General features: G+C 43.5%; 1 protein-coding gene across 2 annotated transcripts in view; it reads left to right on the top strand.

The window, feature by feature from the left end:
- The window catches only part of RYK (receptor like tyrosine kinase), a 108,173-nt gene that overhangs the window by 21,326 nt on the left and 71,623 nt on the right, over positions 1-15,224 (top strand). The window contains exons 2-6 of one of the 2 annotated variants that reach the window (XM_054039425.1): positions 3,237-3,358; positions 6,860-6,959; positions 7,175-7,243; positions 8,870-9,004; positions 10,409-10,465. In XM_054039425.1, the coding sequence (XP_053895400.1) occupies positions 3,237-3,358; positions 6,860-6,959; positions 7,175-7,243; positions 8,870-9,004; positions 10,409-10,465 (483 nt within the window). The remainder of the gene's footprint in view (positions 1-3,236; positions 3,359-6,859; positions 6,960-7,174; positions 7,244-8,869; positions 9,005-10,408; positions 10,466-15,224) is intronic. The other variant, XM_054039426.1, reaches the window with a different exon arrangement.

Genomic DNA, 15,224 nt, shown 5'->3' with positions numbered 1-15,224 from the left:
CAGCCCTTTCCTGGACAGTTAGAGAGAATAAGATTAGTTTGTTCCTCTAAAGATGCGAAAGCGCATCACAGCTTATTAACTTACCTGATGCAAATACACCCTTCCATTTAAACACAGCACTAGGTTGGTTTATAGTAAAAAAACAAACAAACTAATAATATGACATAGATTAAATGATACCAAGTAAAAGGAATAAAGTTGGAAAGGGTGTCAAGCAAAAAAATAAAAAAATTGAAAATATACATATAAGTTTAAACAGAGATACTCAAACTGAGGCTCACGAGTCGCAAAGTGGCTCTTTAATGTGTCTCCTGCAGCTCTTTGCAGCACATGATATTAAAACACGGTGTGATTTTAATTATTAACCAGCCAGGATGCTTTTACTATGTTGTTAACCAATTGCAGCTGATAAAATAGTAATACTTTCAGTCATTTTCCTGGGAGAATAATATATGTATATATTAAAAACTAAATATTTTCCCTGCAATGGTGTTTAAATATGAAGGTATAGTACTGAAGTAAATGAAATAATGAATTCACACTACTGTGGCTCTTTTGGGTAATGTTGATTGCTAATTTGGCTCCTGAACCACTGAGATCTCAGTATCACTGGTCTAAAACTTAATCTAGCGAGATACTGAATTTGTTCAGGATAATTTCTCTCACCAATCATTCTTCTTCACACCAATAACTCACTTTCCCTCAGTCAGGGCCTTCCACAGAAGTACAAGATGCTGGCTTCCTTTGTTTTTCTAGGCAAAAGATCTTTTCCCAAGGAGGTTTTCACTTGTACTTAATTGCCAGAGACTTCAATGCCTCTCCCCTCCTTTTCCTCCCCTCCCCACGCTTTGGTTGAACAACCCACATTCCTCAGCTTAGAAGAGCTGTGTTCCCTTGTGTGTCTTCTAATGATGGATGCCAAAGATGGCTTCTGTCTTTGTTCATATCTTTCAAAGTTCAATGATTTTGGCCCTGTCTACACTGGCAAGTTTCCATGCAGTAAAGCAACTTTCTGTGCTGTAACTCCCGAGGTGTACACACTGCCAAGCACTTAGTGCGCAGAAACTGCGCATCTTTCCAGGTGGCCATGCCTGCTCCACGCACCAGCTTGGCACTGCTGGACCTCACCAGCATTTGGAGAGAGGAGTGCAGTCCCAGCTTCACTCCAGCCATAGGAATTATGATACCTATGGATGGATTTCATGACACATGACAGGAAGGCGCCATGACTGGGACACATCGCAGTGCAGGGTCAAATCGAAGGAGCTGTGGAACGCCTACCACAAAGCGCAGGAGGCAAACCGCTACTCCGGTGCTGCACCCACAAGCTGCCAGTTCTACAAAGAGCTGGATGTGATACTCAGCAGTGACCCCACCTTCACTGCGAAGACCATTGTAGATACTTCGGTGGCTCGTGTGCCAGTTGAGAGTGGACTGATCCAGGAGGAGGAAATCTTGGACGAGGCCATTGCCCCTGGCTGGCCCCTTGCTCTGGGGACCGACCTCCCCACGCCATGCTCCTTTGCCCCTATGAGGGCCCACAAATATGTTTGGCACCAGGCCCACAAAAGGTTCATCTGGCCCTGACTTTCATGTGTAAAAGTCTGAGTAATTTAAAGCAACATTCTACTGTATAGAACATCAAAACAAGTTATGCAATTTAAATGAAAATCCAGGATTATAACTGGAATGCAGGGTATTGGTTACCTAGTATTTGTAATTTAACTTTCATGTATTTAGGAAATGCTGAACAGTTGTGATTTTTTTTTCTGTATGGTAGTTTAAATAAATTACCAAAATAAGTGAAACTGGTGTGATTATATTGCATTATTTTGACAAATAAAATATGCAGAAATTTATGGGTTTTTTTGGTGCAGAAATTGTTTTTTTTACTGCAGAATTCCCCCAGGAGTACACTGTAACCTTTTAAATAAATACCATGACACTAGTATGTGCGGTGTAATGAGTATGTCAGCCCTGAGAAGAGTTGCAAAACTGCTGCCTAGCCATTCGGCCCATAGTCTGTAGCAGTGCATGGGATTCTTCTGACCTAAGTGCAGGACTCTACACTTGTCTTTGTTGAACCTCATCAGATTTCTTTTGGCTCAATCCTCTAATTTGTAGCCAATCCTGTATTAAACTAACTAATGTAGTTTAGGGCTAAGCAGATGGGGATCTCTTGCTTATGCTTAGAAATATTGCCCTCTCCAAATTCCAGGCAGCATAGTAATACAGATCCTTCTGGTCAGGAATTTGTATTCCCTTCCCCCAGTGTTCAAGCTATGGTGGGATGAGGGCTCGTGTATGTACCCTCTTCAGTGTGGGGGAACCAATCAGCAAAGTATTTTGTCCACTGATATTCCAGTGGTTTGGCTGGTGTCTGAAGGCCACCTTTTGTTGGGGAGGAAATGACAGCTTTTGTGGTAAACTAGTATTTCACACCTGGTAATGCTTTTCTCCTGATGGGGGCGGTGGAGGGGCGTGGTTATAGTCTTAACAAATGTTTTTATAGTTAGAGAGCAAACACTTTAAATATTACCTTGTAACATGGGATACAGATATTAATAAGATTAATACAAGCAGCATCCTACACGCATTTCATAAAATCTAAACACATTCTCATAACTCTAATATCTATTTAACAATACTAACACACAGGTGACCAAGACTGGTTTCTAGCTATGCATTTGTCAATATTCATTGAGGACCAGGGCTCTTGGCCTGAGCTGGCACCTGGTCTGCCAGTGCTGCATATATCATTGTAAATGTGAGCAGAATTGAGCCCTTAATGCACAGGAATAGATAGTATGTGGTCCATGAGATGAGGGGTCCATTCATTACTGCCTGTAGTGATTCTTGTTAGTTTGTATAGAAAATCCCTTTTCTTTCCCCTTCCTTGACCTGGTCTATTTTTCTGTCCTTAGGATGTGAGCTCCTCTTATGAACTAATATTTTGTCAGAAATTTGCAGTACTTCTCAACACTGACAAAAATAATGGTTCATCTCCACTATGGATCTAAAAATAGAATTTATGAATTTTTGTGTGTGTGTATGTATATATATATGTGTATGTATATATATATGTGTGTGTGTGTGTGTGTATATATATATATATAACAGCTGCTAGTACGAAGAGTCAAGAATACCTCAAATAAGAGAGACTGTAGTTGTGCTTCAGTTACTAGTGGCTTTTGCTTTCCTCACCTAATTTTTTTTCTAAATATTCTGATTTCTAGGTCTTGATGCAGAGCTATATTATGTGAGGAATGATCTTATTAATCACTACGCATTGTCCTTCAATCTGTTAATACCCAGTGAGACCAACAGTCTTCATTTCAGTTGGCATGCTAAATCCAAGGTAAGCATAAACAGAATTTGCATTACATACTTTAATATATGAATGTCTTGCCTAGATTTTAACAAAAGGTCAGTGTCAATAGTTGGACCACGTTTTTGTTCTTTCCTTTACACAAATTAGAATAGGCTAGTGCATAAAAGGATATACTGTTTTGAGGGTTTTTTTTTTAATATATAGTCAGAGGGAACCAACTAATTGTGCTCAAGAAGAAATTAAAGACTGAAGAAAAGGGCACGGCTTGTTGGATACATAACATTTCTAAAGTGTTCAGAAAATTTTTAAATAAGTGTTCTTTGGGGCATCATCTTTTTTTATTTCAAAATACAGTTACAGGTTACCTGTCTATCAGGTGTGATACTGGCAGTGAATTAAACATGAAACAGGCAGCTGTGAATTAAGGCCTTTGAAAACTTGGAATCTTGTGTTCTGTGGATTCCTAGAAAAGACGTTGCTTGAGGGAAGAGAGGGATCTATTTGAGTGGTATTTAGAGATGATTTTTTATTTCATATATCCATTATAATTGGAGTGTGCAGCAACACCTGTGGTAAAGTTTGTCTATATGCATTTCCATTTTAAAGGATTTTGATTTACTTATTACTTCAACTTTGTGGCTGAAGTTTTTGCAGCTGAAATTGTGTCTAGTCTGCCTGAGGGTAAATGTTTTCGTAAAATTTGAACCACAGTCGTTTTGCTGGGTTTGAGTAAATCAATACAAACATTTGACATTATATAAATAAAATCTAAAGCAGCGGTTCTCAAACTTCAGCAACCCGAGGACCCCCATTTTGATTTGAAACTTTTTGGGAACTCCCAATCCCCCTTGTTCAGATCCAGTTCCACCCCCTCCCCCGACCCATCTTCCTCCCTCCCTTCCTCCTCACTCCATTCCCCCTCTCTCTGTCGCTTGCTCTCCCCCACCATGACTCACTTTCACCAGGCTGGGGCAAGGGGTTAGGGTGAAGGAGGCTCTGGGAGGGGGTGCAGGCTCTGGGAGGGAATTTGGTGCAGGAGGGGGTGCAGGCTCCAGCCAGCTGTCACTTACCTCAGGCGGTTCCTGAAAGCGACCGGCACATCTCTCTGGCAGGGGGGCCAGGGGTCTCGTGCACTGCTTCTGCCCGCAGGCACTGTCCCTGCAGCTCCCATTGGCCGCAGTTCCCTGCCAATGCCAGCTCTCAGGGTAGGGGCAGCACGCAGAGACCCCGTTCTCACTCCGTGCTCCCCCTCTCCCCCGGGGCTTCAGAGATGGTCTTGGGATGTATTAGGCGAGGTATATCTAGTAGAGATAGGGAGGTCCTGCTTCCGTTGTATAAGGCGCTGGTGAGACCTCATTTGGAGTACTGTGTGCAGTTCTGGTCTCCAATGTTTAAAAAAGATGAACTCAAACTGGAACGGGTGCAGAGAAGGGCGACTAAGATGATCAGAGGAATGGAAAACCTGTCGTATGAAAAGAGATTAGAGGAGCTTGGGTTGTTTAGTCTGACAAAGCGAAGGCTGAGGGGGGATATGATTGCTATCTTTAAATATATCAGAGGGGTTAATACAAGGGAGGGAGAGGAATTATTCCAGTTTAGTACTAATGTGGACACGAGAACGAATGGATACAAACTGGCCGGGGGGAAGTTTAGGCTAGAAATTAGACGAAGGTTTCTGACCGTCAGAGGGGTGAAATATTGGAACGGCCTTTCGAGGGAAACGGTGGGGGCGACGGACCTGTCTGGTTTTAAGATTAAGTTGGATAAGTTTATGGAGGGAATGGTTTAATGATAAAACATAGTAGCCAAGGAAAACCAAGCAATGGTACATGAACAACATAATGGCCAACAAGGGTCAGGCTAGAGACTCTTGCCTATATGCTCGGGGTATTACTGATCGCCATATTTGGGGTCGGGAAGGAATTTTCCTCCAGGGTAGATTGGCTGAGCCTCTGGAGGTTTTTCGCCTTCCTCCGCAGCATGGGGCAGGGATCACTAGCAGGAGGGTCTCAGCCGATTGAAGTCACTAAAACACAGGACTGGGGACTTCAACGGTAGAGTACAGGGAAGGGTCTTGCGGCCTGCAGCATGCAGGGGGTCAGACCAGATGATCATAATGGTCCCTTCTGACCTTAATGTCTATGAGTCTATGAGTCTATGAGATGTGCCGGCCGCTTCTGGGAGCGACAGGGAGCCTGCCTTAGCCCTGCTTCACTTCCAGAGGGGGAGGAGTTGATCAGCGGGGACCACGGACCCCCTACCCTTGGGGACCCCCCAGGGGTCCTCAGACCCCAGTTTGAGAAGTGCTGCTTATAACTCCAAGTTATAGGATTGTGTATGCACATGAATTTTTAGTAGGATTTTTTCTGAGCTCCTGGGACATCATGTTTAATTCCCTGCAAATGCATAGCCCAGCCTACCTCCAGTGAGACCTTTGACAAAAAGTGCTTCTTAAAAGTACTAATTGTGCAGTATGTGCACAACGTGTAATTTTCAAAGGTTCATAGATCAGACAAATCAAAACCAATTTGTATTGGATCAGACACTACTCAGTGAAGACTTCTCCCTGTTACATTTTACTTTACATCCAGGCATTTTGCCTATAGAGCTAGCTGTCTAATAAAAAAAAAACCAACAACCTTTGCTTTAAAACAAAGCAGGGAAATAATTTTTACTTGTCTTATAATCAGTTACAACTTTTGGAATTTTTGGCATGGGCCTTGATCCTACTCCTGTGTGCAAGCATTGCAGAATCGGGGTCTTAAAATGGAAAAGAACCTTAACTGTAGTTGAACAAGTTTTTACCTTTTATAGCCTTCTTATACTTAGGGCTGGTCCACACTAACCCCCCAGTTCGAGCTAAGATACGCAACTTCAGCTACGTGAATAATGTAGCTGATGTCGAAGTATCTTAGTTCGAGCTACAAGGTATTTACCGCGGGTCCACACGCGGCAGGCAGGCTCCCCCGTCGACTCCGCGTACTCCTCTTGCGGAGGAGGAGTACCGGTGTCGACGGCGAGCACTTCTGGGATCGATTTACCGCGTCTAAACAAGACATGATAAATCGATCCCAGAAGATCAATTGCTTACCGCCGAACCCGGAGGTAAGTATAGACGTACCCTTAGACTTACTAGGTGAGTGGTAATGTCCGTTTTCATTTCTTAATTCCCATAGAATGAGTGTTTGCTTTTGAGCAAATAAACTTAATATATTGGAGTTAGCCTTAAGCATTTTTAAAGGATTATTTAAAAAACAACTCTGGCCTAAATTTTCAGAGATGTAACTAGTGATTTAGAGTGCTTTTGGATGTCCAATTTGAAATACCTTAACAGAGCCTGATATTCAGAGTACTGAGCATTATGCCATGTGAAAATCAGGTTAGGTGGTGAACCTGAGGTACTTTAAACTCAAAAAATTTGATTAGTGATTTTAATTTTATATCTCGAATAAAAATTGCTTGAAAAGGTGTTAATATTAATTGTTTTATCATTGAAGTTTCTTAACCTTTTCCCACATACTGTTACAGGTTGAATATAAACTGGGATTTCAGGTAGATAATGCAATGGCTATAGATATGCCTCAGACTAATATTTCTGTTCAAGGAGAAGTCCCTCGTGCTTTATCAGGTGAGTAAACAGGCTTTCAGCTTTGAAGGCACATGCAAAGTACTACCATGAATACTGTTTTTCTGGTACTCAGTAACATTTCCTAGTTTCCCCAAAAATGCATATAGTATAATTTTGTGTAATTTTAGTTGTAACATATAAAATACAACAATTATGACCTATCTAGATAATTCTGTATATAGAAAATCTTAACACTTGTATCTCACTTGATTTAGATGCACTGAGATATGTGATAAACAAATTCTACTTTCTGAAACATGCTAAACAAAGGAAAATCAAACACGGTAACTCCTCACTTAACGTTGCAGTTATGTTCCTGAAAAATATGACTTATAGTGAAATGATGTTAAGTGAATCCAATTTCCTCATAAGAATTAATGTAAATGGTGGGGGTTAGGTTCCAGGGCAGCTTCCCCTACTCTGCAAGCACCAGAGGCCGGGGGTTCAACCTTCAGCCCGCCCAGCCCACTTCACTCCTTCCCCCAAGCCCCCACCCTTGACCTGCCTCTTCTTCCCCTCCCCCATCTCCTCCCCTTTTACTTTGCTCGCTGCATCCTGGCTTCTCCCCCCTCCCTCCCCTCCCTTCTAAATGCCGCAAGCCAGCTGATTGCTGCGTAGGGGAGGGAGGGGGGAGGCGCACTGAGTCCTCGCTCCTCCCCCCTTCCTCCTGCCGGGGCAATCAGCTGGCTTGCTGCGTTCGGGAGGGAGGGGGGAGCCTGCCCGCCGAGTCCTCGCTCCTCCCTCCTCCCCCTCCCTCCTGCCTCCAAAACCCCGCAAGCCAGCTGATTGCCGCCTGCAGGAGGCAGGGGAGGGAGGGGGAGGTGCGTCGAGTCCTTGCTCCTCCTGCCTCCCTTCTGCCCAGGGCACTCAGTTGGCTTGCTGCGTTTTAGAGGCAGGAGGGAGGGGGAAGGAGCAAGGACTTGGCGTGCCTCCCCCCTCCCTCCCCTGTCTCCCTTTTCCTGAGAAAGGGAAGCATCACATTCCAAGAATTTATAGAAGGTTCTTATTCTAGTTTGGCCAACAGTTGTGCAGATTTTAATCCCACTTCTCTAGTGTATAGATAAGTAACTTAATGATTGCCTTTTTTAAACAAAAGTAGTAGAAATAAGTTTAACATACTAAGGACATTGATGCATTGTAAAAAATCAAATAAAAACAACTATTTGGTGTATATTCATTCCTCTCCAACATGTTTTAGAAATAAAACTGTATTGTGTGGGATTTTCACAAACGCATTCATCTGCTGCTGCAGCAGCAAAGTAACAGTTACTGGGTTTAATTCTGCACTGTCTTGTACCCTTTTAAGTTACTTGTACCTGTGTGCAATGGATGTAAAATGCTGTTTTGCTTTTTGTATATCTTTATCTTTTTTGTACAGGTAAGCACTAGAGTCAAGCCTAGTATTTCTGCAGTTGCGCTGATATCAGTGATGCTGGTATATAGCCTTGAAAACAAACCTAGTCATGTTAATTTAAGCTAGATTCCCACACAAATTTGCTCAGACCAGTTTGGGTGCTGACAAAAAGGCCATCTTGATGGTTTTAAAAAATAAGAGGAAATAAAGCACTTCTCTGTGTGTTCCAAAGATAGTGAGGACCACACTAAGCCTCTGCATATGATTCATTAATATTTGGTAACTGCAACCATTGTTTACCCACAGAAACTGTTGGGTTTTTGAGATCTGCACACTTCAATTTCAGTTGTTAGATTAAATGTATTTGACAGCTGCTCCTTAAAATGCCATAAGTGTTCCCAGAAATTACCTGGTTTGAACACCAAAGTGAAATTCTAAGAAAATGCTTGAGTTTAAAACAAAAAGTGCAACAGAATCCTGCATCATTTGAAGATTGTATTAAAAATTGTTGAAATGTATTGTAAACAAATGTCTGACTCTCGTTTTTTATTTGCAGTGTTTCGTGTTGAACTCTCCTGCACAGGCAGACTAGATTCTGAGGTTACAATATTAATGCAGCTCAACTTAACAATAAATTCCTCAAAAAATATCACAGTCTTAAATTTCAAACGAAGGAAAATGTGCTACAAAAGTAAGACATCAAGCTTCAGCAACTTTTATTGTTAAAGTAGAGGAAAAAGGAGTGAGGGGAGAGATTATGGTGATGGGTGTGGAATAAGAATCTCTCAGATGGAATAAAATGTTTTCCAGGAACGTGAGAGTAGAGGGAGGGATGAGTAAGATCTCTTGCTTTACAGATCAATAAGAGAAATTTGGATGAAGTAAGATGATGGGGGAACAAATAAATGTTCTAAATTTAGGCAGAATTGGGAAGGCAGGGCAATTGATGGGCTTTAATTGAATAACTGGCTTTGTATTATGGAGATAGTGACTGCAGCTTCATAGTTATGACTGAGTTCTGCATTTAAAGCAGGGATACCACCACTTATGTCTGGAAAAAAGACTCTCCCCAAAATTACAGCATTTTTAATGTAGAAAGACTTTTTTCTAAGAATTTAAAAGTATATCTTATAAAGTAAGTTAAAATGATCTTAAAATGGGTCACTTAAACTTGGCACCCTGAGTGTCTTTTTTGTTTTTTATGATCTCAGTAAAAAAACGATGCAGACTTTTCAAACTCCCCATATAGTTAAAACACTGAAACTTGGAGAACAAAGCTACATTTGAATATATTTTTTGTGAGGATTAATGCTTTTTTTGTTTTTTGGCCACTTTTCATAACTGAACACTTCTTTTACTTGAGGCTGCAGCCATTTTGAAGGAGGTTTTGGAGTACTGTAAAAAATGTTTTTCTTTAATCTCTTATTCTCAATAGACTGCTCGTAGCAAAGACGGCCACTACTTTGGTTTGCTTGCTCCTCGTAATTCTTCAGTCTCCTGGTAGCATTTGGTGGTGTTAGTGTGTGTGGGAGTGTCTGTCAGTCACCATCTACCCTGAGGGCAGAATGACTTCGCTTCCATTTGGTTATGAATTTCCAAACGGAAGTTTTTAGAAAATGTGAGCAAAAAGCAGTTAAGCTACTTCTCGTACAATAAAATTAGTGCAAAGAGATTGAAAGCTGATATTTTGCAGGAAAGTAGTTATTACTGAAAAATGCTTTTCTGGTGAAAATTGGTTTTGATTACTTTAGGATAGCTTGAAAAATAGCCATTTGTGTATCAGTGGTCCTTAGATTTTGAGAATTTGTGGACAAAGGTTATACGGTGTCATTTTTCCCACCCATTGTAGGAATTGGGAGACTCAGTTGAGACCAAACATGGCAAATTCAGTTGGGAAGGAGAATTTTTGAAAGTTGGGAGCATGGGAAAACATGGTTATAATGAAAAGCTGAAATTAACCTTAACAATAGGTTTTAATTCAGTCTGCTGAGTTAGGAAAACAGTTTTTTATAAAAATGAACCAGGTGATTCAGTGTAAAGGAATTACAATACAAAATGTGTACTAGAACTTCACATTTTTCTCTTGTTGATTTAGAATTTGAACAAGAAGTAAAAACTCCAACATCTGACAAAAACAGCAGCAAAGCTATTTGTAAGTAATATTAAGGGCACTTATTCCTCTTGGCATAACTTAACAGGAACCTTGTGATGTATCTTCTTTATGAAGGGAATGATGTGAAAACAGTAATTTCCATCAAGTTCAGATTTTAGAGATAGGCTTTTTGCAGTTTTGTTAACTCCATTCTTCTGTTCAGTCAGCAATATATAATGGGGGTGAGAAGGTGTTCTGGGGTAATGACAACTTTTCTGGAGTCATGTATCAGTCAAGTTTTGAGCTATCAAAACCAATCTGTTTCTGACCTTTAGATTTAGAATTTGTTGTGTGTGCCATTTAACTTGCTGAAGTAAATGTGCAGTGTGAAGTGGCTTTGGCCCTTTTTATCTCCCTAACCATGTCTCGAGTTGGAAATGCCAACCACAGCATGCTAGCACCTGTTGTGGAACCCAAAACATAAGCTATTGTAAAAATTCTTTTGGAACTCAATGGGAATCTTTATTCCGTTTCCTGTGGTGCTAATTCTTTACTTAATTATCCTGTGCACTTTTTTTGCCTAATATGGACGTTGTTTAAAAATCAAGGGGAGTGGGTAGGGCCCTCTTCCTAAAATAGGAGTAGGTCTTACCTCCTTTTGGTGCACACAAATGGCAGCTTCTTAGCACTGTAGAGGGCAGGCATGACAGGTAGCCCAGTGACTGCTAATTTGTGCTGGCCTCCAGGAATCCATGCAGTTGAGGTTGGTTGGTTGAAAAGGCAGGTTTAATCACCTGTAAATACTGCTGCATTAAACAAGGGTAGGACAGGCACCAGGGATCCCACCCATGAGGCTTGTTAAAGGCAGAGTGTGAGGTACCCATGAGCTACAGGCTAGGGAGCCTTTAAGCTGCAGGTCAGTTCAGGGTGGGGGGGAGGGGGAAAGGCACACAACTTCTGTGCACTAACGCCATACTGCCCTCCAATATGAAGTCTTGAGTGTGATTCTCCATGCTATATATGGCTGAATTGGATTTCTCATTGCTGCAAAGTTATGCCTCTTTATAACTCCCCTTCTCTAGTGCAGTTTCTACCAAAATCTGCAAGAATGAGTGGAGAGAGTCAGAAGCACCTGGCTGGTTTGACCGCAGCTCTCCCAGTTCCCTCATGTGTACTTTGGTAGCGATAGCATTTTTTGTGGGGAGGGATTGTTAGTTTCCAGTGAGCAGCCCCCCAAGACCAGCAGTTTAGAGGCCCCCTTGCCCCTTTACATTTAGCCTGGAGGACACCAGGGTGTCCTTGGTGAGTATATGATGGCACTGATTGGGTTGCTGTTTCCTGGGCTTGTCTACACTGTCAGGTTTTGTCGATGAAACTAATGTCAACATGAAAAAATCGACAAAAGCAAAGTCGCCACAGCGAGTCTACATTTGCTCCCTCTGTCGACAGATCATGCCCACATTCGGGGCACCATTGTTGACAGTGTGAGCAATGCACTGTGGGTATGTATCCCACAGTGCCTGGCGACACCATCTGTTGCTAGGTGTTGTGGGAAGGCGGAAACGGAGCACGGCGTATCCTGGGACATGCAAAATGTCCCGTCATGCACTGCTTTGTGTCCCAGCCCTCCAGTGGTTTCTGGCTTCCTTTTGCACCGTTTTTACAACTGCCAGTCCTTGTAGTGCGCACCAGCATCTGCAGTGAGAGAGGATGGATCCTGCACTTCTTTCCTATGCGCTGTTAACTGTCGTGAGGACATCTCACATGGCAGCAGAGTTATTCGCAAAGTTACTGACAGAGGATGAATCACAGGCACTCGTGTGTGATATGGACGGCAGCAACTTATCAGTGCTCTTGGCATTACTGTATGCAGGTGCTCTGTGAGACTGTCGCTTTTGGGCTAGGGAAACAAGCACTGATTGGTGGGATCGCATTGTCATGCAGGTGTGGGATGAAGACCAGTGGTTACAGAACTTTAGGATGCGTAAAGCAGCCTTCCTGAAGCTATGTGCTGAGGTGGCCCCCGACCTGCGGTGCAAGGTCACCAGAATGAGAGCTGCCCTTTCGGTAGAGAAGCGTGTTGCAATCGCTGTCTGGAAGCTGGTGAATCCAGACTGCTCCTGGTCAATTGCAAATCAATTTGGAGTGGGGAAGTCCACTGTTGGGGCTGCATTACTCCAAGCGTGCAGGGCAATAAATCTCATCCTGCTGCGGAGGACCGTGACTCTGGGAAATGTGCATGAAATAGTAGATGGCTTTTCGGAGATGGTTGTCCCTAACTGTGGCGGGGCGATTGATGGCACACAAATTCCAGCTTTAGCGCCAGACCACCTTGCCTCAGAATACATCAATAGGAAGGGATACTTCTCCATAGTGTTACAGGCGCTTGTGGATCACCGGGGGCATTTCACGGACATCAGTGCAAGCTGGTCTGGAAAGGTGCATGACGCACGCATCTTCAGGAACAGTGGCCTGTACAGAAAGCTGCAGGCGGAGACTTTCTTAGTAATCCTGAATGATCCAGCTTACCCCTTCTAGCCCTGGCTCATGAAACCTTACACAGGGCACCTGGACAGCAGCAAGGAGCGTTTTATCAACAGTTTGAACAGACGATGCTAAGGCTTTCAGAGGAGTCTGGAGTTTAACATCAGAGAGGCTTTGAGGAACCACTTTGACAATGAGGGGCACTAACACATGTCTGCTTTGGAGTTGCTTCCCTGGTGCATCCATGAATGATTTTGGGACCCAAGATCCATGCAACAAAATGTTTTAGAAGCCTGTTCCCAAGAATGAATTGATTGCTATATGCTTTTGTAGAACACAGAATATAAATGCTGCACCATTAAATACCTTAGCCTTTATTTATTGTTAAAAAGGGTAACACCTCACAACTGTTTGTAGCTCCAGCTATCATTGTGCAACCTGTGAGAGGGGGTGGAGTGATGGGGAAACTCAGGAGTGCTGTGAAGTAAAAGAAATGTCTGGGCATAGAGGGGGGTGGGGTTGGCAAAGAATTGTGCATGTGCTGCAGTGGAGGTCAACCACGGATCTGCTCTGTCTGCAGCTGTATCAAAGACTTGATCATCTCTGTCTTTTATCATCCACCCTGTCGCTTGCCCAGCAAATGCTGCATTCTGTTTTCTGTCCTGACTTTCGGCTTCCCAGCACTCTTTGTGTTCCCTGGTCTCTCCCTCATCGCGCTGCAGCACCTCCTTGAACATGTTGTCTTTGCTGCGTCACAGCTTCTTCCTTATCTGCCGAAGCTGGCTGGCAGGTGTGCATGGTGTGTTCCCCAAGGTCTCGGCTGCTGTGGACAATGCGCAGAAGAGGGATTGTTACATTCCAGCAAACGATTGAAACGTTTCAGTAACAAGGGCCTTTTGCAACTAGTAGCAATCATTTTCTCACTGACTCTAGGCAGGCACAGAGCTCCGTGAGCACCCTAATCATGGTGAGTGTCGGGAGTGGGGGGAAGGTGGTTGTGGGTACAGACAAAACGGACATGGCTTGCAGGGGAGATTTGCAGGGAACTCATTCTAAAATTATCACACACTTTTTCACAGGCGGCTAACCTGCTGGCTGACATCTCACTGCTGCGGGTAAGCAGGGAAACCAGGGCACAACTACTGCATGTTTGCAGCTTTCACCCCAGTCTATATGCAGCTCAGCCATGTGCTGCTTTAGTCCCAGTTCCAGTGATTGCTAAATGGCATGGTACAGTTTCCTACAATGGGGGAACTAATAAGGCTGCAATCCCTTGGAATCTGCAGTAGAGGATTATTAACAAGTACCTCTTGGAAATGTTCCAGAGCCTCTTTCTGTAGGATTCTCTGCAGGTCTTGATGTCCATCAACACACTGCTTAGCAATGCAGATTAGCTACACCAGGCAATGTCCAGTTCACATAAAACACTACCTGCCTCCCACTTTTCGATTCCCTACACAAGCCACAGCAACTTACCCAGCATCTCATCTGCTTCCTGCTCCCATAGAGCACTTCTGGAGTGGAGAAAAGTTACTGGCTGGCGGCTCCACCAGGCGACCCCCGCTGGGAGCTCCACATACTCTTCTAGTTCCACTTCTTCATCCAGAATTTCAGCCTCCAGGTTACCTCCTCTTTCTGCTGCCTCCAAAGTATCCACAGGGCTATCTGCGATGGAGATGGGGTCACGACCGAGGATAGCATTCAGCTCCTTATAGAAGTGGCAGGTCTTAGGTGCACCACTGGAGTGATGGTTTGCCTTCCCCCACGCCTTATGGTACTCCTGCCTCCGCTCCTTTATCTTCATTCTGCCTGCTGCGTGTCCCGATCATGGTCCTTTTTACACAAGCCTCGAGAAATTTGCCCATATGTGTCGAGATTCCTGCGGGTCAATCGCAGCTGCAACTGAACATATACTGATCAGATCCAACAGCTCAGCGGTAGTCCAAGCGGGAGTGCGTTTGGTGCGATAGCCAGCCATGCTCAGCTGGGAACCCAGCAAGCAGGAAATGAGATTTAAAATTCCCGGGGCTTGCGAGGGGGATGGGCGGGTTGGCTGCAGGGCAGCGGAGTTCAAACTGCTGACCAGAGCGGCAGCATGGGAATTGTGGAACACTTTTTGGAGGCCAATAAAATGGGGGAGGGAGAGAGGCGTTGTGTCTACACTGGCTGTTTGTCGACAATAAAGGGAGGGGAAAAGACAAAGTCTCTCGCAGGGGTGGAAGTTCTTTGTCGCCAAAACTGGACGTTTTTTTCGACAAAAGTCCCATTACAGTATATACGCTATTGCTGTTTTGTCGCCAAAAGGCAGTTTTTGGCGACAAAACTTGTCAGTGTA

Source organism: Malaclemys terrapin, chromosome 9 (assembly GCF_027887155.1).
Source record: "Malaclemys terrapin pileata isolate rMalTer1 chromosome 9, rMalTer1.hap1, whole genome shotgun sequence".
Taxonomy (NCBI): Eukaryota; Metazoa; Chordata; order Testudines; family Emydidae; genus Malaclemys; species Malaclemys terrapin.
Note: the sequence above shows the minus strand (reverse complement) of the source record. Positions and strands in the feature narration are given on the sequence as shown.